Raw genomic sequence first — 24,327 nt, 5'->3', positions numbered from 1 at the left:
GTAGGCAGCTATTAAGTCTCCTTTCAGCCTTCTTTTTTGCAAGCTAAACATTCTTAGATCCCTTAACCCCTTAGTAACAGCCCAATAGTGTTCTTACGTCCTACCATTGCAGGACATGTATGGCGGGAGATAGCACCGCTATCTCCCTCCATACACGCGGGCATCAGCTGTTTATTACAGCTGACACCCGCGGGCAATAGCTGCAATCGGCCGATCGCAGCCATTAACCCTTTAAATGCCGCTGTCAATTCTAACGGCGGCATTTAAATCCCTAGAACAATGTTCAGGGGTCCCATTCCTCATAGGACATGATTTGCAGACCGCTAACCATCTTGGTAACTCTTCTCTGAACTTGCTACAATATATCTATGTGTGTTTTTTTTAAATCAGGGTGCACAGAAGTGGACACAGTATTCCAGATGAGGTCTGACTAAGGAAGAGTAGAGGGGGATAATTACTTCACGTGCTCTAGACTCTATGCTTCTCTTAATACATCCCAGAACTGTGTGCCTTTTGTGCTACTGCACCACACTGTTAACTCATGTTCAGTTTGTGATCTATTTTTATACCCGTCTTTTTACATGTGCTGCTTAGCTCAATTCCTCCCATTTTGTATGTGTGTTTGAATTTTTTGTTGCTCAGATTTGCAACCTTTATCATTTGCATATAGATATAATAATTTACAAAAAGGTTAATTATCACTAGGCTTGATCACTTGCTTTGAATTAATTATAGTTAAACCTTCAATATTGTCTTATTCACTTTAAAACAGTTTCCAAACTTAAGCCTTGTTCCATGTAACAAAACAGACATTTGCAAAGGTTCTAAAAAAAGGCAAGTGCAATGCCAGAAGGGAATCTGTGTGTTTGATAATGGTTTTTGCTACATATTTACAGATAAGCAGATATTAGCATATGAAAACCTCCTATTGACTGTAGCTATTCTTAGCTGTGCATTATCAATATTAATTAGCTGTGTGCGAAGTGTCATGTGTCCTATTGTCATTGCAACCCTAGCATTAGCACCCTGCTCATGTTTTTAGCCAAGACCGAAAAAAAAAAAGCAGTTATAAAACACATTTTGGCAACGCTTACCACGATATCCTCTTCTGACCTAAAGCATACCTGAGTTTTCAAGAAGCTTTCTAACATAACAGGTTCTCTTAGCTACTCATTTGCTGCTGTTCGCACCCAGTTTCATGCTTTTAAATGGAATCGGTCACCTGCAAACAGCACCATAAACTAAAGGTCCTTTTACACGAAACAATTATCGTGCAAATGAGCAAAAGTGTATAATTCAGCCTAAACACAGCCAACAACAGATGATAAATCATCCACTTTTCATTGACTAGCTCATTCACTTCTCAATCAGTTAAAAAAGTGATCAGTAAGTCATTGTCCTTCACTAATATAGCAAATGTGAACGATTTCTCGTTTGAACAAGCCAACAATGTATCTGCCTGTATAAACAGGCTGTACAAGCCCTCTGACATCATTCAAATAATAGTTTGGCATAAACGGACCCTACGTTAAGGTGTTGTAGGGGGAGATGACGGAAAGCCAGGTGATTCTTAATTTTTTTTTATAATATATACTCAACCACTCTCACCATCCTAAGCTAGCACCAGGTAAAGTTCACGAGCCACACGAAAAGCTGACTGTTCCATAGAAGTCTATAGGGGAGCATGTGCATGGCCATTTGAAGATTCAGATTTCACCTCCCTGAACAGCACCAAAATGTAGTTTATGACGCTGTTCACAGATGGTGGTCCCCAATTTTCTGCCATTTACAATCCACTTTCAGACACGTGGTGTACGGCATTCCAGCAGTAGTTCTCTGTCTTGTACTTCCTTTCCCTTACTTCCCATGCTGCATTGTTCTGGTCCACTCAGCAGGGAGGCAGTATCGAATACCCACCCCTCTGCTTTCCCAGGGCGACTGTAGGAGACGGGCATTCAGAGACATTCAGGAGAGGTAGAGATTGTAGACACCATTTCTACAGACTGTAAAGACAGCCCCTCCTCCACAGATAAGCTAATTTTACAGTGGCCCAGTCACTACAGAATCTCAATACCAAACGACAGGCAGGGGATTGAAGAGTGGCTGGAAGCAAGAATGCGAGCGGCAGCCACTTTAAACTTGATTTATAGTGGTAAAATAATTAATAAAAAGTATATTACAAAATTGATAAGACACAGAGCTGTCTGTTACATTAGCATAAGTTGGCTGAAAAAGTTAGTGCCCCTTTAATTTTATTTTACCATACTTCAGGGTTAAAAATCTAGGTGCCCAGTATAGTTTTTTTTCTCCACTCAAAGGCAGGGTTCATATGAAAAACACATTGGAAAAAGGATACACACACTTTTGTATTTAGCTGGTAAGTACAGTGCTTCAGCAGAGGCTGCGCATGCTAAGCCTCATCCCCTTGTTATAAGCCCTACCATTGCTAAAAATGGAGAACAGTAGGCCTTTTCTCTGTCAAAAGGAAAACCAGGGCCACCAAACAGCTAGAACAAGTTGTGGCCAGCCAGGCATTTAACCTGTGGCCACATATTGTAGGAATGTTAGATTTTTTTCTATCCAAAGCATTCCTATCTAAATGCCACCGATCTGAAACCAGGTCATGTGTGTTTTTTGGTTTTTTTTGCAAATTGTCATAAAATTTATTTCCAAAAAACATGGATTTTACTGCGTATTTTCTTTACACCACTTGTGAATCCACTCCTGATATTTCTACAAGGTTATTTACAGGTCTCCTTAATGTAATTTCATTCTTTCTAGGTTTGCTGTTCTCTTGCAGTGCCTTCACACATGTTGGAAAAAAAGTCAGCCATGGACAATTCTGCACCAAAATCCAGAGATTTTACAACAGAATTAGTGGGGAGTTGCAGAGGGCAAAATCCACAGCAAATTAGCATAAAAAAAACCAAATAAAATATGCAGATTTGGGTGCAAATTTTCCATGGCAGATTTCTCCAGAGTATTTCTTTCTTAGTTAATCAAAAGGGTGATTTCTAAGTGCAAATGTTTCATTTTTTGACAGACAGTATAATGTGCACTCAGTTACTACGCAGGGACTAAACCGCTTTGGTCTGAAAACACTGTCTGTGTGAATGAGCAATGGAGGACCAGAATACCGCCGTCGCTCTGATGAAAACATCCAACGAGTTATGAAAGAGCATTTTATTAACCGAACATGCAGAGGAATTTACACGTTGTGCTCGTCATCTTACTACTTCACATCAGGGACGATGGCTTTTATCTCCTTTCCTGCATCTTCTATACAAACATACATCCCACTCCCAGAAGTGTAGACCACATTATACAACTTATCAATTTGTATCAAGCCAAAATATCAGAGTAAGGGAGCATTCACAAAGAGTTTCTGACCGCACTGCAGGAGAGTCGGTCTCCGATTACCGTCACAAAATACCAAAAACTGTACTGAAACCGGTTCTGTCCAGGAGTTACACCTCAATACAGTTTTTGGAATTTTGCAACAAAAAGCCAAGGCAGAATCCCAAAGGGTAGTCAAAAAGGCTGTGAGAACGCTTTCCATAGTAGATTTCAAAAGGGGTTTAGACAAGTTAGTCGCAAAGTGCTAAACTCCCCAGTGAACTATAACTGAGGGAAATTAAGTAATTCTATTAGCTGGAATGATACGAAGATTTCCGAACATCTACTTCTACTAACACAATAGAAAAAAAAAAGTCTAAAAAAAGAAAAAGATTAAAACCAAAAAAAAGGCCACAAAAATTTGGTTCAGCAATGCCATCAGGAAGTAAAAACAAAATAGTTGCTATATAACTAAGGTTTGTGTGTTTGTTTTCATCAAAAACAGGAATGGATTCCAGAAAAAGAAAGACAAAGAATCTTAAGTGTCGAGAACTTTACCCATTTTCTTGGATTAGTGTTGGTAAAAGACAGATGAGAGCGTGAATGTCCCCAAAATGTAGCAGGATCATCAAACCACAATATTCTGATTACAGGCAGGTCAATTACAGCAGTTATTGACTGTTGCCATGACTAAGAAAAAGGAAAATCAATGCATGGCCCATGTCTACATTGGGAGGACTGTAGTAGTTGGACCGTGTGAACGTACCCCGGTGGCGCAGGAAAAGTTTTGTTTCTTTTTGCTGCAATTACCTGGATTTTCAGCCTTTGCGCCACAAATTTACAGTCAATGTCTGAAAAGGCACCCTTGTATGGCCAGCACTTTAATCTTTTTTCTTGAAATCCCTATCCTGATCTCCTTAAAGGGGTTTTCAGGATTATTGGGGGCACACCCATTTTTTTCCCCATAAACAGCGTCACGTTTATCCATGCGCTATGACTTTTACTTCAGCCCCATTCACTTGGGTGGGAATGAACTACAATACCAGTTATTGCCCCTGGTGCTGTTTATGGGGGGAATGGCGGATGATTTTTTTCCCCCTTAAACCTGGAAGTTTCCTAAAGGATCATTATATCTATAACGTCGTGGGCTCCCATACAAAAAGCTCCATATAAGAAACAAAAATGGCTGCTTTATCCAATGTGACAAGTAAACCAATGTAAGAGAGCCTCATGTGCAATGCAGTCCTGTACTTCTGCCATGTACAACGTCTAACACAGCATGCAGTCTGCCATGGCCCATACAGGATGTCCGTGCAGCTCTGTATAAAACTGGTATTTTAAACGGATTCCTACGGTGTGACGTTTTGTAGGCATTTCGTAATTCAACACGTTAAGGCTCTGCTGCAGCACAACATCCATGTGAGACACACCGCCATGTGCGGGAGCACGTTACGGGGATTATTTGTTTTAACGACTGAACTTGTTAAAAAAGTGATGCAACGCTGCAAATAAGGTGCATAGTATTGTGTCATACCAATGTGAGCTGCAGGTAAAGTGAGAAAGTATTTCAAACACCAGACTTGAAAACAAAATTTTTGGATGAGTATGAAACCGGCACAGGATACAAACCAGAAAAGTAGTAAGGCACCAAAAACTGACCGCCGACCGTAATTCTTGGGGGCGCGACGTGAGGCCTTGTATTGGATGCAATTCCTTATTACAAAAAATATTCTCTCACTTTACACAATTTTAGCTTTTAAAATGTAAAATTATAGGATGAAATTTCCCAAGGATTCAGCAGCTTTTAGGAATATGTCAGGCAGGTTATGTAACATATTTGACTTTTAGATAGTAGAAAAAAATTATATACAAGATTTTTAATAAATGCCTAACCATGGCCCAAGTCTTAAACAGCTGGGAGGCAACCTCCGATGGCTGCCGCAGGGCAGGTCTATCATCGGTTCTCCCAGGAACAAGTAAGAACCTGTTGAATATTTTTTTTTTTTTTTTGCAGAGGTTTTCCGGAAATGAGAAAAAAAGAAGAAAAAAAAAAGTTTAGGGCCTAAAAATAAAAATTGAAAACTCACCTAACCCGGTCGCTCACTGTCCAGCGCTGCAGCCCCGATGCATGCCGCACGGAACGCGGAAGAAGCGGCAGGCGGTATGTGTTAATCATTGTGTAGGAGACTATTTAGCCACTTACGGGCTTCAGTGACCATAGAGAAGATTGCTGAAGCCTGTAAGTGGCTGAGTGGTCAGGTGCACACTACATAGCATGCGACCATTTGCTGCTTCTTCAAGGTTCCGTGTAGCAGGCACCAGGGCTGCAGCATTGTACGTGGAAACGCCGGAAAAGAAGCGTATTCAATTTTTATTAATTTGAAGTTCTTTTAACTCCCCTTAAAAGTGGCTATTCAGAGAGTACGTCCACTTTGGGTGTGGTTCCGAAATCAGGTCAAGTGGTATAAGCTCTTCCGCACCCCAGTTAGTCGCATTGTTGCAGGCCAACTAACACATTTCAATAACTAAGCCATCATCCTCCTCCTCTGCACTGGGCTATGACAGAGAAGGCAGCTGGCTTAGTTACGGAAAGAAGTCCAAGAGCTCCGTGCAATACCACCACCAACCCTGGGAGGGGGCAAAGAAGAGCAATACAATGTGACCCAGCACTGCAAGCGGGGCAAGGAAGAGCTGCCTGCAATGCTGGACCTAGACTGGATTCTGGAAAGTATCTCTTTCTGGATAACCCCTTTAAAAACATGTTGAAAAAAAAAAGTATTGACTTCTAGATCTTAATAAACACTGCAGACGGCCTGGTACTTTTCAGGTTATTGCTAACAAGAGATTAGAGTTAAAGAATTTGTATTCTTGAGGATTGTGCTTCTCTTGGTCAACCGTAGAACACTTTACATTAGGGATTTAGCATTTTTATCATAGAGAGCCATGTAATTAAACACGGCTCCTAACAAAGGGGATATCATTAAAGTTGTGCACAGTAGGATAACATTCTGGATCACGATTGCTTGCGTTTACATCTGCACACAATATTGTGGACCAGTTGAAGCGATAATGCGTGCTCTGGAATATTAGAGGTTAATTTTAAAGCTTTTCCTCTAGTTTGTCTTCTTTTGGTCTGAAGAATCTTTCACGTCCTCCTCATCGGTGTATTCTGTGGGTTCCTCTCCGTCCCTCAGAAGCTTCCCGACATGATGGTATTTAACTGGAAGACAGAGCAAAAGAGTCAATAGGAAGAAAAAAAAGTTCACAGAAGTTGTGCGAAGAAACTCTGACAACCCCTATTAAAGTGTGTGATATGTCATTATACAAATATATTCAATATAAGCCTACACAACAGGGTCCAGAAGACTTCGTATAGCTTGTTAGCAGGAAGTATTGGGGTCAGGCTATATTTACAGGGCCGCAGCGAAACTGCAGGTTTATAGTGCGATATACCAATATCACACCCACCTGTGTAAATACAGCCATAGGGCTTATTCACACGAGCGTATATCATCCGCCGTTTTCACAGCCGGCCGATTCCAATGCATCAGATCACACAGGCGTATTCCCACGGTGTAAAAGAGCCCGGACGGTGTTTTTATGCCGAGCAGGAAAGATAGCCCTGGAACTATCTTCCTGGCCGGACTATGTCCGCCGCCGTAGACTCCTATGGGAGCCAATGACAGCCAAGTGCAAGATTGCAGGTAACTTAGACCCAGCTGTTTAACCTCTTATATGCTGTGGTAGCTGCAGACTGCAGCATCTAAGCATTTACAGAAAGGAACAAGGCTTCGCTGTCACCCCATCAGCGGGATAACAATAGCTTGCTATGGCAGCCAACTATCTAACAACAGCCCCCAGGCCTGCCATCGTTATATCCTTGTTAGGCTGACTGGCAGCTATTGTAATTTTTTTTTAACTGACTGGTATACCAACATAGTAGTGCCTAAGTGTTGTATCAGCCATCACGAGATTACACTGTGAACCCCCTCCCTCAGGGAGCATTTACACAGGTGAGTGCAATATCGGTCTGAGAAACCAAAGACTAATATAGCACTTGCAAACCTACAAATTGTCACGCGAGTCCAAATGTGTTTTGCGAGAAATGCATCGCTGCACTTGCGGATTTTAGGTGTCCGAAAAACGTGCATGAAAAAAAAATAATAATAATAATTCGCGTTACTCCAAGCATGTACAATGGGATTCTTTTTTGCTCTCATAGGGAACTGGCAAGTCTTAGTATCACCCCAAAAAAGGACACGTTGCAATTTTTCTATTTTGCAACATTGATGAGAGAAAAGTCGCCCATGTAAAAAACACCATAGCGTTCACAGTGGATTAACTGCAGCAGAATAAGAGCGATCACCACATCCATGTTGTCCGTATTTGCAACGCAGCACACATGGAAAGCACGGTAACGAGTTACCGTGGGGATGTAAAGACGTGATTTGTTTAAGGTTTTATAAACCACCGCCTGTACATCTGTACATTCCGTCAAGCAAACCACATCAGAAAAACACCAGATGATAGATGAGCACACAGACATCCACGTGTAACACATACAGAAGACACTCCCTAACTGCAATGCTACAGGATGTACAGTTATGTCCTGCAAGTTCGGGGTATGTGTGGAGGGGGACCAGGAGTCGATCCCGCCCCAAACAATGCGGGTGCCAACGGTTTCTTACAGCTGACATCCGCCTGCAACAGCTCCGATAAGCTGTGCGGCTCATCGGAGCTCATAACCTTTTAAATGCCGCAGTCAATTCTCACAGCGGCATTTAAATGCCCTGATTGAGGTTTGGGGGTCCTGCAATGCCCCCCGTGATGAGATTGCAGGTTGCCGTACGGTTGCCATGGTAGTTGGGGACCTTCAGAGCTGCAATGGCAGATTGCCTATCAAGCCACGCCACAGGCCTGTCAGATTGCGGTATGATGTAATGCTGTGGTATTACATCATACTGCAGGAGTGATTAAAGCATCGCTAGTTGTGGTCCTCCAGGGGGGCTAAAGAAAAAAATAATAAAATTAGTTTAAACTATTATTAAAAGTAATAAGAAAAAGAAAAAAAAAACAAACACTTTTTCCAATCTATAGTATGAAATCTAAATTAAACCAAAAAACATTTAGTATCACTACATCCGTAAAATTCTGATCAAAGTAACGCATTATTTACCCCGCACGGTGAACGTTGCCAGAAGAAAATAAAACAAGCTGTGGTAGCTGTTGACCACAGCATCTAAGCATTTACAGAAAGGAACAAGGCTTCCGCTGTCACTCCATGAGCGAGGTGATGAAGGGTTGTGATGGCAGCTAACAGTTTAACAGAGGCTCCCCAGGCCTGCCATGGTTCTATGCCTATTACGTTGTGCCTTTGGGCTGACTGGCAGCTATTTTCTTCTTTTTACTGACAGGCAATGATATTTTGGTATACCAGAGTGCTGTATCCGCTATCACAACAGAATGCGACTTCATTTTTTTTTTTAGCTCCCATAGGCAAGAATCGGCAATTTTTAAACAGAGCCGCCCCAAAATAGGACAGACTGCAATTTTTTCTATTTCGCAGCATCGATGAGAGAAAAAGAAGTGGCCTGTGTAAGTAAGTACACCGTGATGAGGCCTACATCATAACGCAAGTTCAGCAGAAATAAAACAAAGCGTTCACATTAAAAACAAAAACATTTCTTCCATAGAATGTTGCTAAAGATTGCATCGCTACCACATCTGTATGTCCCATCAAGCAAAGCATACGAGAAAAAGAACAGGCGATACATGATCATGCACAAACATCTATGTGAAACACATACCGAAATAATGGAACAATACCTCTGCAGCGCCACCTATTGGAAGGCAGCATTCCTACAAGTCAATGTTAGACTCTTTAGACAAGCCTTGTAACAAGGACTCGGAATTGAAAGCCAAGCCACAAGACCATACACAGACAGGCGTTTCAGGGTGTTTGCCCGATCTTTGCGGATCTCCCACAAGTCAATTCCGCCCGTGGACATGAGATTTGTGCATTGCGAGAAGCACAAACATGTACCCCATTCTTTTGAATGGGGTCACACACATGAGCGAGGTTTTCCCCACATGGCAGCACAATCTGGGAAACAAATCGCAGCACGTTTTATCTTTCTGCGTGCCCTCGAATCGCATCTCCTATTGTTTTCAGTGGGGCCGGCGGCAGTGATGCACCACGTGTTAGGTGCAGGCGGTGCGACGTTTCCCATTGAAAACAATGAGAAAACCCCCGCGATTCTCTGCCAAGGCTGACAGCACTTCAAAAGGCATGTTACTGAGACCCATGCTTTTCAATAGGTTCCTTCACATTAGCGATGTTTTCACTGTTGCTAGAAAAAAAACCATACAAAATCACAGCGTGTTTTTTCTGCGATGTGCTATTTTTTGTAGCCCAGTGTTTCCTATGGGGCCTCCTTGTTTACGCATCGCATGAATTTGTGATTTTTGTGCGATGAGATTTTAACATTAGAAACTCCTATTGACGTTCGCGATAAAAAAGTAACACAATTTTTTGACGCGCGGCACCGATGCGAGATTATTCTCAAGAAAAAGCATTGCACTTTTTCTTGCATCGCTACAAAATCACAGTAACAAAGCCGCGGTATCACTGTGATTTTGTAGCGGCGATATCATTGTCGTGCATGAGAGAGGCCTTTACGGATAGACTGGGGGGGGGGGGGGGGTTATAGGCTCACTGCGGAGAATCACGGCAAATCGCAGGGTGCCGTGATTTGAATCCCACACACGGAGAATCGTTACGATTCTCTGTCCGTGGACGTCGGGCTACGCTTTTCATAGTCAAATCTATGGGAAACATTCACTGCATTACCCGCAGCCAGATTATCGCCACGGATAACGCAGTGACATATCCCCTGTGGACAGGAGGCCTAAATTAACTGGTGTGAGGCTGGCCTTAATCCCATTAAGGTATTATTGTTTTACGTGTTTATTTTAAACTTATGTATTGTCATACTTCTGTACACACATATATTTTGATCTGTGTCAGGGCTCCTTCACACTGGTGATAAAATAGTGCGATAGTGGTGCGTTACGAGACGCACGAATGTGAAACTCATGGGTTCATTCACACTTGCGGTGTCCCTGCATGGCACCGCAGCATGTCTAATCTTTTGGCGATATCGCCCATTGTTTCCAACAGGGCCGGCAGCAGCAGCACCAGCCTCATTGAAAGCAATGGGAGATGATCGCAATCCTCTGCGGCTTCTGTGACTGCGGCGGCAGGAGACTCCTTCATCCCCGCGGGGAGTCCTCTCATCCCTAAACACTGTGTTCAGTGATGAGGGGACTCCCTGTGGGGATGAAGGAATCCCCTGCCGTCACAGCAGTAGCAGAGGATCGCAATCATCTCCAATTGCTTTCAATGAGGCTGGCGCTGCTGCTACATTGAAAGCAATGGGATGAAGGGAACCCCTGGAGTGATGCAAGGCTGTTTTTACATGAAAACACCTCACATCCAGGGGTTTTAGAAGGTTTGCGAGAGCGATTTTGGGCCGTGAATGTGTGTGCAGGCCTCATTATGAGAAGCTGATTGTACAAACTCTGGGGTCCTGTTCAGATCCTGCACAGTGGTTCACTAGTCCCCAATCATGTTAATTCCACATTAAACAGCCAAGCACTCACCCCATGACATCTGAGCAGAGCCGTAAAAGATAAATTAAATGCTGTTGAATATGGTCCCTAAGGCCTCCTGCACACGGGCAGATATGTACTGCGAAATCCGGAGTGGGATTCCACAGCAAATACAGCCTATAGCATGGTATGACAATACGCTTTTTCCTGCCCATGAGCGGAAAAAGATAGTGATTTTCTGCTCACAGGGGAGAAATCGCAGCATGCTGCAATGTTGTGCAGGCTACGCTCAGCTGGCTTCCATTAAAGTCAATGGAAGCTGTCAGTCCCGCGGCCATTCTGCAGAATGACACGACTACCACGACCATCACCATACCGACGGCTCAGCATTCTCTGCACTGTGCATGTGCGCCGGCCAGCACATTAGCAGCAGAGAAGACGGCAGAGAGGTGCGCTGGGGTCACCAGGTCGAACTCTGTTATGGGAATGCCACATGCGGGGGTCTGACCCACCCATGTGCAGGCGGCTTTATTGACCAGCATAAGAAGGTTTATTAGTAGTTATTATGGTATCGCTTAGACGAGGTTCACACACACACAAATCTATCAGATGCAGATTTTAACCGTAAGCCAAAAAAAGTCTATTCCAGAAGAAAAAAGGTGCTCATTGCAAACAGGCGGTTTAGCAGCGTTTGCCCCGACTCATATCTTTAGTGACGTTGTCAAGTTACTTTCCAGTAGGTGGCACCGTGGAGGTACTTTGCCATGCCATAAATATATGTCATTGTACAGCGCTGTGTGAAACGTTGGCAATCTAAGTAACAGCAAATGAATCGGGGAATGGCTGCAAAGTAGACAATATTTTTTTTATTTTTCTCAGACTATCACTCTTTAAATGAAAGGCTCACCGAAAAATTGGACCCAATCTTTAATATGGGCTCATTGCGGAGACCTTTCAGTGCTTCCACCATCCTGCCCCGCAGCAGAATATCGCTATTGATATTCCGTTGTGGCCGTGGACAGGAGGCCTAATACTTCTGTCATTAGGAGTCTAGTTTTTCCTTGTGGAGTCCACCTAGTGAGTATTGCAGTGGCATAGTATTATGTCCAATTTGCATACCAATATTTGTCACCGGCAGTAGGGGATTCAATTCTATGATCGCATTATAAAATCAACAACCACCATGAGAAATAGAAGACATTTCCTGTACTGGAGCAATTGGTTGGAACCAAACATAACATTGTTAAAGGGGTTGTCTGTGTTATATAAAGATCATCAGGTCACCATGGTGTAAACTAAAGCAGCAGATACTGATCTATCCCTGCCAGCGGATCTGGCCGCCGATGACAGCGCTCAGCGATTATTGCCAAGTACTGTCATTGACTACAGCAGCAGGCTTGTAGACAGATCAGGCTGACTGCAGCCAGAGGACTTCAGCAGGAAGACCCAGAGCCGCCAGCAGGGGACGTGCGGGGATAGAGGAGTATCAGCGGCTTTATTTTATGAGATGCCCTTTATATAACTTAAATGACCCCTTTATTATTGCCGTTTTTGTTTTCACATAGACTAAACTCATAAATAAGCACAATTCCAACTTACAGGTAAACTGTGATTCCCAGTCACTCAGCGTCTCTCTCTGGGAGGCGTTCAGATCTGACAGATCATCATAGGTGTCACACAAGGCTTCTTTGTCAAGGCAGAAGGTGGCCAGACCTCGTGAAGCGTCACGTCCAGCAAATACACCGTATGGTCCCTCTGAAAACAGTAGAGTTAAGTCCGATTAGACAGTCATAAATCTAAAGCCTCTTCCAATTCAGCCACACATGATTTTTTCATATAAGGTCACAAATTAAAAAAGCTAAATATCAGCACTGTGAAGGCCCTTTTACATGTAACAATTATCGCTCATTCGTTCAAATGGTCGAAAGTGAGCAATAAGAGTCACACGTAAACGCGGGCAGTCGTGCACTATTCGCTCAACTGTCGTTTAGTGCTGTTTTTTTATCCCACATAAAAACTATTCCGTTCCATTTGAATGAAATTCATCCAGTCTTGAGCAGCTGCAGGATGTTTTTTGTTCCCCTTTCATACATGAGTAAACTGTTTAGGTATTATTGTATCTTGTCACCACCAGCAGAATGGGTGGAGACATAGTGATGGGCTATAGCCGCCCAGTGTAAGCCCACGCGCTGCTGATTAGTTGTGTGCAGCCAGGCCCTCAAAGGTCCTAGCAGCGTGGGGATTTACTTAATGCTGTGATTGACAGTTAGGCTTAGGGGTTATTTCAGTGTTAGGCCAATAATGTAACCGTAACACTGAAACGAACCCTAACCCTCCATAGCAGCCATAAGTCATTCATGGAGAGGATTTGACGCTGCTAACTTCAACTTCCCTCCAGCCTTCCACCCCGCCACACCCTCGGTGTCATGCAGAGCTGTCCCCGGAGTGTTCTTGCACTCTCCCCGCTACCCCCCCTGCAGCCTTCCTGGGCCCCCCCTTCCTATCACCCACCGCTGTCCCCCCTCTAGCCTTTCCCGCAGTCCCCCTCCCTCACCGTCACCCACCGCTGTCCCCCCTCTAGCCTTCCCCACAACGTTCCCCTCCCTCACTGTCACCCTGCGCTGTTGTGTGCAGTGTCCCTGCTCCCCTCTAGCCTTACCCACTACCTCCCTATCCCCCTCCCTAACTCTCACCCAGCGCTCTCCAGTCCGAGATGCCGCACCGCCGCTCCATCACTGTCTACCGCCGCTCTTGCAGTGTCCCCGTTCCCCTCTAGCCTTACCCTCTGCCTCCCCCTCCCTCGCTATCACCTGGGGAAGGGGGGGCTGTAACCAATGAAATACCAGGAGCATGGCCAGGCTGTCAAACAGCCTGTATCTTGTCACCACCCACACTTCCGGTGGTGACAAGATACAATTATACCCACTGTTAACTCTGCTGGGAAGAGACAGTGGAATCTTGCCGACAGATAATCCTCGCATAAACACACGCTCAGCTGAGCAAACAACTCATACTTAGTTTACTTTAGCAAATGGAGGAAATGCAAAAGATTAAAAGCTATTATCTGTACGTGTAATTCTATGCAAAAATGTTGTCAATTTGTTCAGATGTATTAGCGATAATTGTTGCAAGTAAAAGGGCCTTAACAGACTGTGGGCTTGTGGAGCAAGGTAGTAGTAATACAGTACGAGGGCCACACCCATCTATACAACCTTGGCACATAATACGACAAGTAATCTGGTTACTGCTAGATAGGACAATGCCTTGCCTTCTGGCCTTCGTTATCATGCCTTCCAAAGACTTTTGAACGATTAGTTATAATAAGTTTGTCCAGGGTTGTGCAAGTTACAGAATAAAATTTATATGCTAGAATGACTTTGTGCCAATTCAAAAGTATATCACATAGAAAATGAGCAGATTGATATATACTGTAGTTTTGTGAGAAAAGATTCAGCATAACCTGTAATTTCTTCATTATAACCCTTGTCTGGGCTTGGGAGTCCAGTAGGCGGTCCTACCTAGCGATTGCACACTCATATAGGCTAGGGTGTCAAACAAAGAGAGCAGTCATTCATCAAGTAGGGCCGCCCGCTGGACTCCCAAGTCCAAGACAAGTAGAAATGTAAATAAAGGACACATTATCAAATATTAAGCATCAAAACGCTAGATCAATCTGCGCAACTTCGCCTGCTCTATAACATGCTACCTGTGGGTCAGATTCCCTTTAAAGAGTTAAGGCCCATTTAGACGGGACGAGTGTTGGGTGAACGATGCCCGTCCACCTGCATGGGAGCTGGCATCGCTGGCTCACAGAGGGGCGGCAGCAGCAGATTTCACTCCTCGCTCTCCCCCACACCTCTCCATTGACATAAGATAGCAGCCGTTCAGTACTGAATGGCTGCTATTTATACTGAGCAATTAGCTTTTCGCCCATGGTTTATGCAGCATGGACGATGAGCTGATCGCTCCTCGTTCAGTGTAAATAGCAGCCTTTCAGTACTGAACAGCTGCTATGTTATGTCAATGAAGATGGGTGGGGAAGAACGAGGAGTGAAATCTCCTGCAGCCTCCCTGCCCCCCTGCTAGCCGTGTTGTGAGCGAGCCAACGATACTAGCTCCTGTGCAACAGCACGGGAGCGAGGACACACAGGGACGAGTGTCGGGCATCGTTTGCCCAACACGCGTCCCGTCTAAATGGGCCCTTATTCTAATCACAGCAAGTTATCCAGTATCCACAAGATAGGGAAAAGGTTGATGATTGGTGGAGGTATGATCCCTGGAACCCCCATGGTCAGCGAGATATCCGCTCCAAAGAGTAGAAAGCTTAGGCTGTGCATGTATGCCTCCACTTCATTCACTTCAAGGGAACAACCGGAGACAGTAAGTGGAGAAACATACAGTTGTGTGAACATGCTGTATGAATAAACACTGCAATACCCAGTCTTCCTGTTCCGCAATACAGCCATTGCCTTCAAAAACATGCCCCAGACGAGTGAGAATTTTATGCTCTGATCACAAATTAATGTGGTTGGTGGGGGACACTGAAAAAAAGACTTATAATACAGACTAATGAATATCTTATGAATTTATGGACTCCATAAAAATTAAAAAAATATATTTAAAAAAAAAAAAAAAAGGGTATTTTTTTTTTTTTTTTTTTTTTTAGTTTCTGTTAAATTCTGTTAACCATTAACCGCCCAGACAATTCAGATAAGTAAATACCCACATAATACCTGAACCAATGTTATATTGCAAAGTACAAAGGTCTAAGGTCTCTGTTTCGCAAATCACTTCAATGTCTAAATAGTATGACATTGCTTGTTCTTATCTCTGTGGTTGCTATCAGGGCCACGAGTCTGAACCATGCCAGGAGACCTTTTCTGAACTATTTCTGGAAGCAGCATATACGGATATGTAATTGACATGAACACAAAATAACATATTAGGATATAATATGGCATAGTCCTTTACATTAGAGCATCTTTAAAATGTTATATGTAAAAGATAAGAGTGATTACCAAGTACCCCTACTGACAGGAGCCCCATATATTGTACTCACTATGTATTGCACCATCCACAGTATCTTTGCAATGGCTAACATAGAAACAGTCTGTTAAGCTGAAAAAGACCCATGTTCATCTAGTTCAATGCTGGCGAACCTATGGCACGCATGCCAGAGGCGGCACGCAGAGCCCTCTGCTGGCATGCATGACGGCGGCTGCTCACCACGGTAGTGAATACCGGTCAGGGTGCCGCAGCTCCCCAGCCGGTATTCACTCAGCGGCACTGATCCCAGGCGCACACTGACGTCAGTGTGCAACCGGGATCCTCCTACCCCAACGTCTCCTCCTAGGTTTTACGAGAGGACAGGGGAGGAGGTGTCTGGACGCACAAACTTACGTCTGCAGCAGCGTTGAGCAGGAGAGCAGCGGCGCTTTGAGGAGGAGGTAATATGGGTCTCAGGGGGGCACTATTATCCCCGGTGGCTGATATAGGGGATACTATTAGTAATAGTGTTTCCTTTATCGGCCCCAGTGATAATAAAATTACTACTAGGGCGTACTGTGGGGGAGGAAAGGGGTGTCACTATTCCTGCTGGGACCACTGCAGTGGGAAGGGGTGTGTGTGTGTGTGCGTGTGTGTGTGTGCGCCACTACTACTGCTGGGGCCGCTGTAGTGAGAAAGGAAGGGGGGGGGGGTATCAATATTACTGCTGGGGCCATTGCAGGGGTCCACCATTACTAATGGGGCCAATGCGTGTGTTAGTCACCATTACTGCTGGGGCTGCTGCAGAGGAGGGGTTCACTATTACTACTGAGGCTACTGTGGGGAAGGGGGGTATGTCACTATTACTGGTGGGGCCACTGTGGAGCTGATTGAACTTGGCTTTCCTAAAGTTTAGTATTTTTGTAGCACCCCTACAAAATTCTCTCCTTAAAGCTAAGTAGAAATGTATTATATTATGGTCACCATTTCCCAGGTGATCTAGGAGGAAAGCAGAACCTGCACGACTAACAAATCATGTTCAAAGGTCAGTTTCAAGACATTCCTATGAAAAGATATCCACAGAACATGCCATAGAAGTCTGGTGGGTGCGTGTCCCAGTAGTGGGACTCACATGTATCTCAAGAATGAGGCCAGACCACTCCTGGCTGTGGGTGATGGCATGCCAAGCAGGCTCTATTATGCAGTTTTTGTAACTCCCATATAAGTGAATAGGACAACGCTCCCGTACAGCACACTGTACTATGCAGATTCAGAATCACCCATTCACTTCTATGGGAGCTAAAGAAACATCATAGAGCAGTTCAGCTGTTCCCATTCTCACAGCCACCCAGCCTGTGGTGTACAGAGTGATGGAAATACTTCTTTAAAGCCCCCACACAGTCATCTATACCTACCATCTTAGGCAGGACGAGATGGCTCTTGAATGTCTATAGCATCCCCCCCAAAACTTTCCTCCAACAAGTAATGTCAGAAAGGAGGGGCGGTATGTGAGGGGAAAATAGATACAGCAATTCGACTTTCATTACCCAACCCTTTAGTCCCCCATGGAGATAAGATGAAGGAATTGTCTGAATTGACTGCAACTTTTTCTCCTGTTCCCATGTGGCTGAACTGAGCATTCATATGTTTTGGCAAATCAGAGGAAATCTGTCAATTGAACAAGCATTTGTTCGACAAATGATGAGAGTTTACGGGTATCTTTAGGATGTGGTCACTTCTTGTGGAAATGCTGCGGAACTTTCCCAGTGGATCCGAAAGTTAGAGTTACAGTACAGTTAGGCCGCCTGCAGACGGGCGGGTCGGATCCTGCTGCGAGAGCCCGGCCCATGCCCCTGCACGGACCAGCGCGGGTCTCACCTTCTCCCGCGGCTCCGGCTCTCTGATGAGCCGGCTCATGCGCAGAGTGGAGCCGGCGGCCAGTGAGTGACATCTCTGTGGGGGCTCTGCGAGACCCGCACAGAAATAGAACATGCCGTGATTTGTTTTCCGCGTGTGATTACACGCGGACAAATCGCGTCCGTCTGCATAGGATTGCGTTTTTTAATGCAATCCTATGGCAGCTTCCACGGGTGGAAATTCTGAGGGAAATCCCGCCGCAGAATTTCCGCCCGTGTGCAGGGGGCCTTACAAGAGAAAAATCGGACGCGGTTTTTGCCTCTAGATGTAAGCAGGATTTGCTTTAAGCCTCTTTCATACAGGCGATAGCGATATCGCTACTACAAAATAGCTGCCATATGCACACGATTTTGTAGCGTCAGTGATGATTTTTCTTGGGAAAAATAGAGCGTCGCTGCTACCTGCGATTTTATAGCGAGAAAGTTAATACCGTAGGAATTTCTAATATTAAAATTGCATTAGACAAAAATCGCAAGTTTGTGCGATGCGATAAACAAGGAGGCTCCATAGGGAGCCATGGGCTACAAAAAAAAAAAAAAACATAGAAAATTGCGGCTGTATAGACCATGCCGCGATTTTGTAGTCTTGCAATGTAGCGGCCTACAAAACATCACTCATGTGAAAGAGCCTATTGGAAACCATGGGCTTCACATACATATGGTGATCTGCATGGGCTAAATATAAGCCTTACCACTAAAATAAGCAGGGGGGAAAAAAAAGTATACATCACCTTAGAAGCGCTGTCCGGGGCTCCGCTGCATCTTCTCACCAGACCCCGACACTGTTTTTCATCTCTTCTGGCCGGGAATTGAAAAATCCCGCCTCCTGGAAGCGCCGACTGTGATTCGCCGATGCTCAGCCAATCAGAGGCAGCGCTTCCAGGAGGCGGAGATTTTTTAATCTTCGGCCAGAAGAGATGAAGGAGAATAGTGCCAGGGAGAAGATGTAGCTGGGCTGACAGCGCTTCTAAGGTGATGTATACTTTTTTTTTCCTGCAGTTAGGGCTTAGATAGAAGGATTTCCTACTGTCAAAGTTGCATTGACAAAAACAGTGTTTTTGTGCAATGCAACAGAGGGGAAGGCTCCATAGGGAAACATGGGCTACAAAACCTCACGAGTCGCGTGCATGTCACGGGACCCATGAGGTTTTTGTGTCGGGTTGTTGCATGCTACAAAACATCGCATGTGTGAATTAAGCCATAGGAAAGCATGGGCTTCTCATACATGCGATTTGTAGCAACGCGACTGTCGCCCATGTGAACTAGGCCTAAATCCCATTCACTTTAAAAGCTTTTACAGACGAACAATGAATGGCCTTATAAGTCTCCTCACACCTTCTAGGTGCTCTCCTTAAGGAGGGATATCCTTCCCGACCCAGTTACTGGAGAATGCCTCTACGCATCAGCACATATCTAAACAGGATGAACCAGTTATTCCAAGACCGTGAAATATGACACTTAAGTATTTGTTAAGTAGTATTATAGCTTCTGGCAAGTAATACCAGCAAGAATTATCCCTGCCAGCATCCATCTTCAGAAATTAAAGAATAATAATCTGAAGATTAAAAACACAAAACAAACTAAACACCCGGACAAAGTCCTCTCACCAGGAGTAGTTTAAAAGCTCCACTAACAGCATTTGCTACTTAAAGGGAACCTGTTGCCTCCGAACTTCACCAGAAACAAAGTTATGGTGCTGTTTGGGAGGGTGACGGGAAGTCCCCGGCCGCCACAAATGACAGCTGGCATATTGCCATGTGTGCGGCAGGGATGTCACACGGAAGATGCTGCCTGGTTTTATCAGTTGGTCACTCCAGTTCATAAAGGGAAGGTTTATAAAAACAGGGGTACGTTAAGGAATTATTACAGATGCGACTCCCTAAAATAGAAGTGCAAATCTGTCTTCATTAATGATTGAGCGCCAACACTCTAAGGGACGTCCGACATGGGATGGAATCAGCGGCAGAATTTGCCATCGTGCGGAAAAACGTTTACCCTGAAATCCACATCTCCAATGTGCAGGCTTTGATACAGAATTGAAAAAAATCAGCAAATTCTGCGGTGTTTCCTGAACCGATTCCGCGAGGGCCCTAATAAGTGTAGCTTTTAGCAAAGTGAGGCCTAATCTTAAAGGGGTGGTAATACAAGTGAACGTTATTCCCCATCCAGAGGATAGCGTGTAACTTGCTGATCGATAGGGGTTCCATTGCAGAGACTTGCGCCGATCTCCAGAACGGGACTCAGCGTACCAATGTGGGGGTTGCTTCACCCCCTGCAGTGGCATTACTGTGAAGGCAGCTCACTGAGCACACAGTTAGGGGGGCCATTCAGTCATACCCACATAGCACCCGCTCGTCCATCTCCGCAGTCCCACTGAAAGTGAATGGAGTGTTAGTGCACTTGTGCGACCAGCGCTCCATTCAGCGCTCCGCAGTACGGAGGACACAGGGCTCCCGTTGCAGTTCGGCAGGGTCCTCAGTGGTGACCCCCCCCCCCCGATCAGCAAGTTACATACTTTGAAGATAGACTCCAAACAAAACTTGCAATTGTGGTTCAACAACTTTAACTGCTGATTATCAGTATATGCAAAAGGAGAAAAACAAGCAGGGCCTCTTATCAGCCGGCGTCCAACTACAAGCCTGTTTACAGCAGTTTCTGCCGGATCTGACAGGCAGCAATGGTGACGCACCACACCGTGCCAGGGGTTAGACATTCTCCTCATGCGTGCCACCACTAGCTCTTCTGCTATATGCTGGGCAGCTATGCTGGTTTCCATAGGACTGCCGATAGCGGCGCTTGTTGCTAGGCAACTGCACAACCCCATTCAGGCGCGGCCCAGCATGCACACTGCTTTCCGATATAATTTGTAAGGTGCAGTCATTCATATTTTGGCATGCTTTCAGTATGGATTTTTGCAAAATTGTTTGGAAAAAAAAAAAAAAGTTTGTTTTTAAGTCACCGCTACAAAGCTGCCAAAATTGCCCCCCCCCCTCCCAAAAGCATTTGCAAATCCCGTACAGCCTCAACTGACCCCTTTACTACCCGAGATTCCGGTTTAATGGGCTGTGCCTTTCAGCAGACATGTGAGACTAGTCTGAAAGTTCAAGGCTGGAGCTGGTGATGTGCCAGCAGAACCACGAGTACAGTGGGCACAGACCAGCAACCAGCCATGACTAAGTAGCTTCTCCAAGAACGTGCGGGCGTCATGGACCGCGCTCTACGAGATCCTATCCTACACATACCGATGCAGTCAAGGAAATAGTCATAGACTGACGTCCAACAAGACTCCTTAACCCCTTCATGACATGCTATATGCATCCTAACTGCCCATTTGTGTATAGCCGCCCACTGCATACACCGTGCATGGTGCGTTCTGACAGCGGCATTGAAGAGTTCCGATTGTGACTTACGGGCTCCACACGGGCGTATCTGTGCGCCAGAGTTTACGTATGCAATACGCAGAGAAAATGTATTTTTTGCTATGGAAGGTGCGCATACGCACGCAGAATGTGCGCACAGACGCGCGATATACTGCGCAATTATGTGAAAAAAAACACATCTGGAATCCAGATGTAAAATCAGGGCGTAAAATGCCTAATACACAGCACCAATATGTGGCGCTGAGGCGTGCGCAAAAATATATACGCCGTCTGAAGGAGTCTTAAGCGTCCACCAAAATAAGACTGTGGGGTTGGCGTCTGATGGTCATGGCGCCTACCTAGTAAAGATGCGCTTGTGGCCTATTAAAATACAGCACAATACAATGCGATTGCATTATACTAGAAGTGATCAAACAATTGCCGGTTCAAATCCTTATGGGGACCAATATAAAATAAATAAAAATAAGTGACAGAGATTTTTTGGATTTCATATTTTTTCATAATTTTTAAATAATTGGTATCGCTACAAGTCCATTTCATTAAAATATTACATTATTAATCGCACATGATTAATTCCGTGAGGGGGGGGGGGGCAAACAAAAAAAACACAATAGCAGAACTGCACTTTTCCGGTCACCCCCCTCTCCCAAGAAAAAAAAAAAATTTAAAAAGGAAGAAAGCTATCAAAAAGTTGTATGCTCCCCAAAATGATACCAGCCCTCATAAAAATGGTGCAATTGTTGATTTTTTACCCATTTCACTTCACTAAGCCTGGGTTCACACAGGGCGGATTTGCCGCGGATTGCCGTTGCATCTCCGCACTGCGGCAAAACCGCTGCGTTTGCAGTGCAATGCAGCACAAATGAGATTTGCCAAAAAGCTGTTCTCACAGGACGGATTTTTTCCGCACAGCCGCAGTGCGGAAATGCAACTGCGTCGTGGTTTTAAAAGATGCAGCATGTTCATTCTTTGGTCTTTTCCGCAGCGCTTTTTTGTCCATAGACCTCTATGGACGCAGCCAAAACCGCACCAAATACAAAAGTAAAAAAGCGCTTGCGGATTTTTCCGCATGAAAATCCGCAAGCCCAAATTAACCTTTGAAGCGGTTTTGCCGCAGAAGCAGTTCTTCTGCGTCAAAACAGCAACGGAAAAACCGCGGCAAAACCGCGACAAATCAGTCCTGTGTGAACCCAGCCTTAAGGCCTCATGTCCACGGGGAAAATCAGATCCGCTGCAGATTCTACATGTAGAATCTGCAGCGGGCCCCTCCTGCCCCGCGGACATGAGCGCTGAAAATAGCAATTTAAAAGCATTTACCTTTCCGTAGCGGACGGCGAAGATCAGCTGTTCCTCACGGCCGGATCTTCATTTTCGGCCGGCGGATGAATTCCTGACGCCGGCGGCACATCGCCGGCACGTCGTCGACGTGCCGCGCGCATGCGCCGGGCACATCCGCCGAGCCGAAGCAAGGGAGATGCAGCCGTGAGGAAGAGCAGAGCTTCGCGGCCCGCTGCGGGTGAGTAAATGCTTTAAATTCCTATTTTAGGTCTCCCGCGGATCCGGACGGCTTCCATAGGCTTCAATAGAAGCCCGCGGGAGCCGTGCCCGCGGGAGACCCGCATGAAAATGGAGCATGGTCCAGATTTTTTCATGCTCCATTTTTTTTTAAATCCCTTTTATTGACGATCCGCGGGTATTTATCTACCCGCGGGTGGTCAATGCATCCCTATGGGGTGCGGATCCGCGCGCGGGAGATCCGCTGCGGATTTTAAATGTCATTTTGCCCGTGGACATGAGCCCTAAGAGATTTTTATAAAGTTTTCCAATACATTGAATGTTACAACTCGTCTCACAAATACAAGAACTCCTGTATAAAACATCACCGGAAAAGTTAAAAAGAAAAAAAAAAACAAAAAAAAACAAAACTTTCAAGTGGGGAAACCAGAACTGCAGAATGTGACCTGGACGCATCAATGACGCACCGTAATGAAGGGGTTAACCCGACTGTCCAGAATCCCAGCGCCGATTGCAGCCGGACAGTACGGCAGCGGACATGATATTACAGCCCTGTGGCGGAGCCCGCAGACTATTCCCTGCAGCGCGTCTCACCTGGTCCATAGAACTTCTTCCCCTGGGTGACATCGAACACCTTGCCGTTGATGGCCATCAGGATGCGGGGGTTCTGTGTGCCGTCGTACTCCTTCAGCTGCGTCAGGGTGAAGTCTCGCCTCTTCATCTTGGGCAGCCGCTCCTCCGGCTCCTCGGACTCGGGGGGTCTGTCGCCCCGCAGGATCTTGTAGAGCAGGTAGAGGCACAGGCACAGCAGGCAGATATTGAGGGGGGAGGTGAAGATCTCGTGCAGAATGCCCTCCTCAGACATGATGGCTACTGTTACAAGTTCTCACACGGATACCTGCAGAGAGAAGGATACATTGTTGCAGGTCCCTCACATCATGCACTTTACACACGGACCCTCCTGCAGTCATATAATACTCACACCAGCCACAACCCTGCATACAATAATAGAATATCACACATGTATCTACACAACCCCCCGGAGACCCGCGCGGCGCATCCACTCACCAGCGCCGCCGTCCTGCACACTGCGCCCCCTCCCTCTGCTCGCGGGGTTGGCCAGCAGCGCATGCGCACAGGAAGAGGCGGCTGCTTCCCGCTCTTTTCATCTCCCGTCATGTTCCAGGTCAAATGTCGCCTCACAGAGCGGGCACTGCCTGCCTGAGGGGCCACACTGCCTGTCTGAGGGGCCACACTGCCTGTCTGAGGGGCACACTGCCTGTCTGAGGGGCCACACTGCCGTACGAGCAGGTGTTCGCCTGTTATAGTGGACGTTATATATGTTTAAGGGGTTTCCTCACCTCTTCATATGACGTGACTGAATAAAATGCCATAAAAGTCTGACTTCTGGGTTTCTACCATTAATTAGATATCTTCTTCAGTAAGAACATTTATCACATCCTCATTATTGTATGGGGCTTCCACAAATACCACTAGAATGGGGGTCCCAAACCCCCATCCCTCCTCCTCAGCACCACCTCAGGCTCCCTTCACACAGGCCAATGTTGAGTGCCCAATATGCG

At 45.5% G+C, this 24,327-nt stretch overlaps 1 protein-coding gene across 2 annotated transcripts; it reads right to left on the bottom strand.

Moving 5' to 3' along the window:
• Positions 1 to 3,168: 3,168 nt before the first annotated feature.
• Positions 3,169 to 23,873, bottom strand: PGRMC1 (progesterone receptor membrane component 1). 2 transcript variants are annotated; one of them, XM_066581760.1, is made up of 4 exons: positions 23,813 to 23,873; positions 23,339 to 23,642; positions 12,547 to 12,702; positions 3,169 to 6,556 (listed from the first exon to the last, which is right to left on the bottom strand). In XM_066581760.1, exons 2-4 carry the CDS (start codon positions 23,607 to 23,609, stop codon positions 6,450 to 6,452), a joined length of 534 nt encoding a protein of 177 aa, XP_066437857.1. In that variant the 5' UTR covers positions 23,610 to 23,642; positions 23,813 to 23,873; the 3' UTR covers positions 3,169 to 6,449. The 2 variants fall into 2 exon arrangements, with proteins under 2 accessions (XP_066437857.1, XP_066437858.1); XM_066581761.1 differs by having other exon boundaries at positions 23,727 to 23,859.
• Positions 23,874 to 24,327: the final 454 nt, after the last annotated feature.

Source organism: Eleutherodactylus coqui, chromosome 10 (genome assembly GCF_035609145.1).
Source record: "Eleutherodactylus coqui strain aEleCoq1 chromosome 10, aEleCoq1.hap1, whole genome shotgun sequence".
Taxonomy (NCBI): Eukaryota; Metazoa; Chordata; class Amphibia; order Anura; family Eleutherodactylidae; genus Eleutherodactylus; species Eleutherodactylus coqui.
Note: the sequence above shows the minus strand (reverse complement) of the source record. Positions and strands in the feature narration are given on the sequence as shown.

Bases quoted from the DNA above. Each gene is read 5' to 3' on its own strand.
- PGRMC1 (XM_066581760.1), bottom strand. From the start codon at position 23,609: ATGTCTGAGGAGGGCATTCTGCACGAGATCTTCACCTCCCCCCTCAAT. The intron at 12,703-23,338 runs GTGAGACGCGCT...TACTGTTTTCAG, and splicing joins GAAGAAGTTCTATGGACCAG to AGGGACCATACGGTGTATTT. The intron at 6,557-12,546 runs GTAAGTTGGAAT...TCTGTCTTCCAG, and splicing joins CTGGGAATCACAGTTTACCT to TTAAATACCATCATGTCGGG.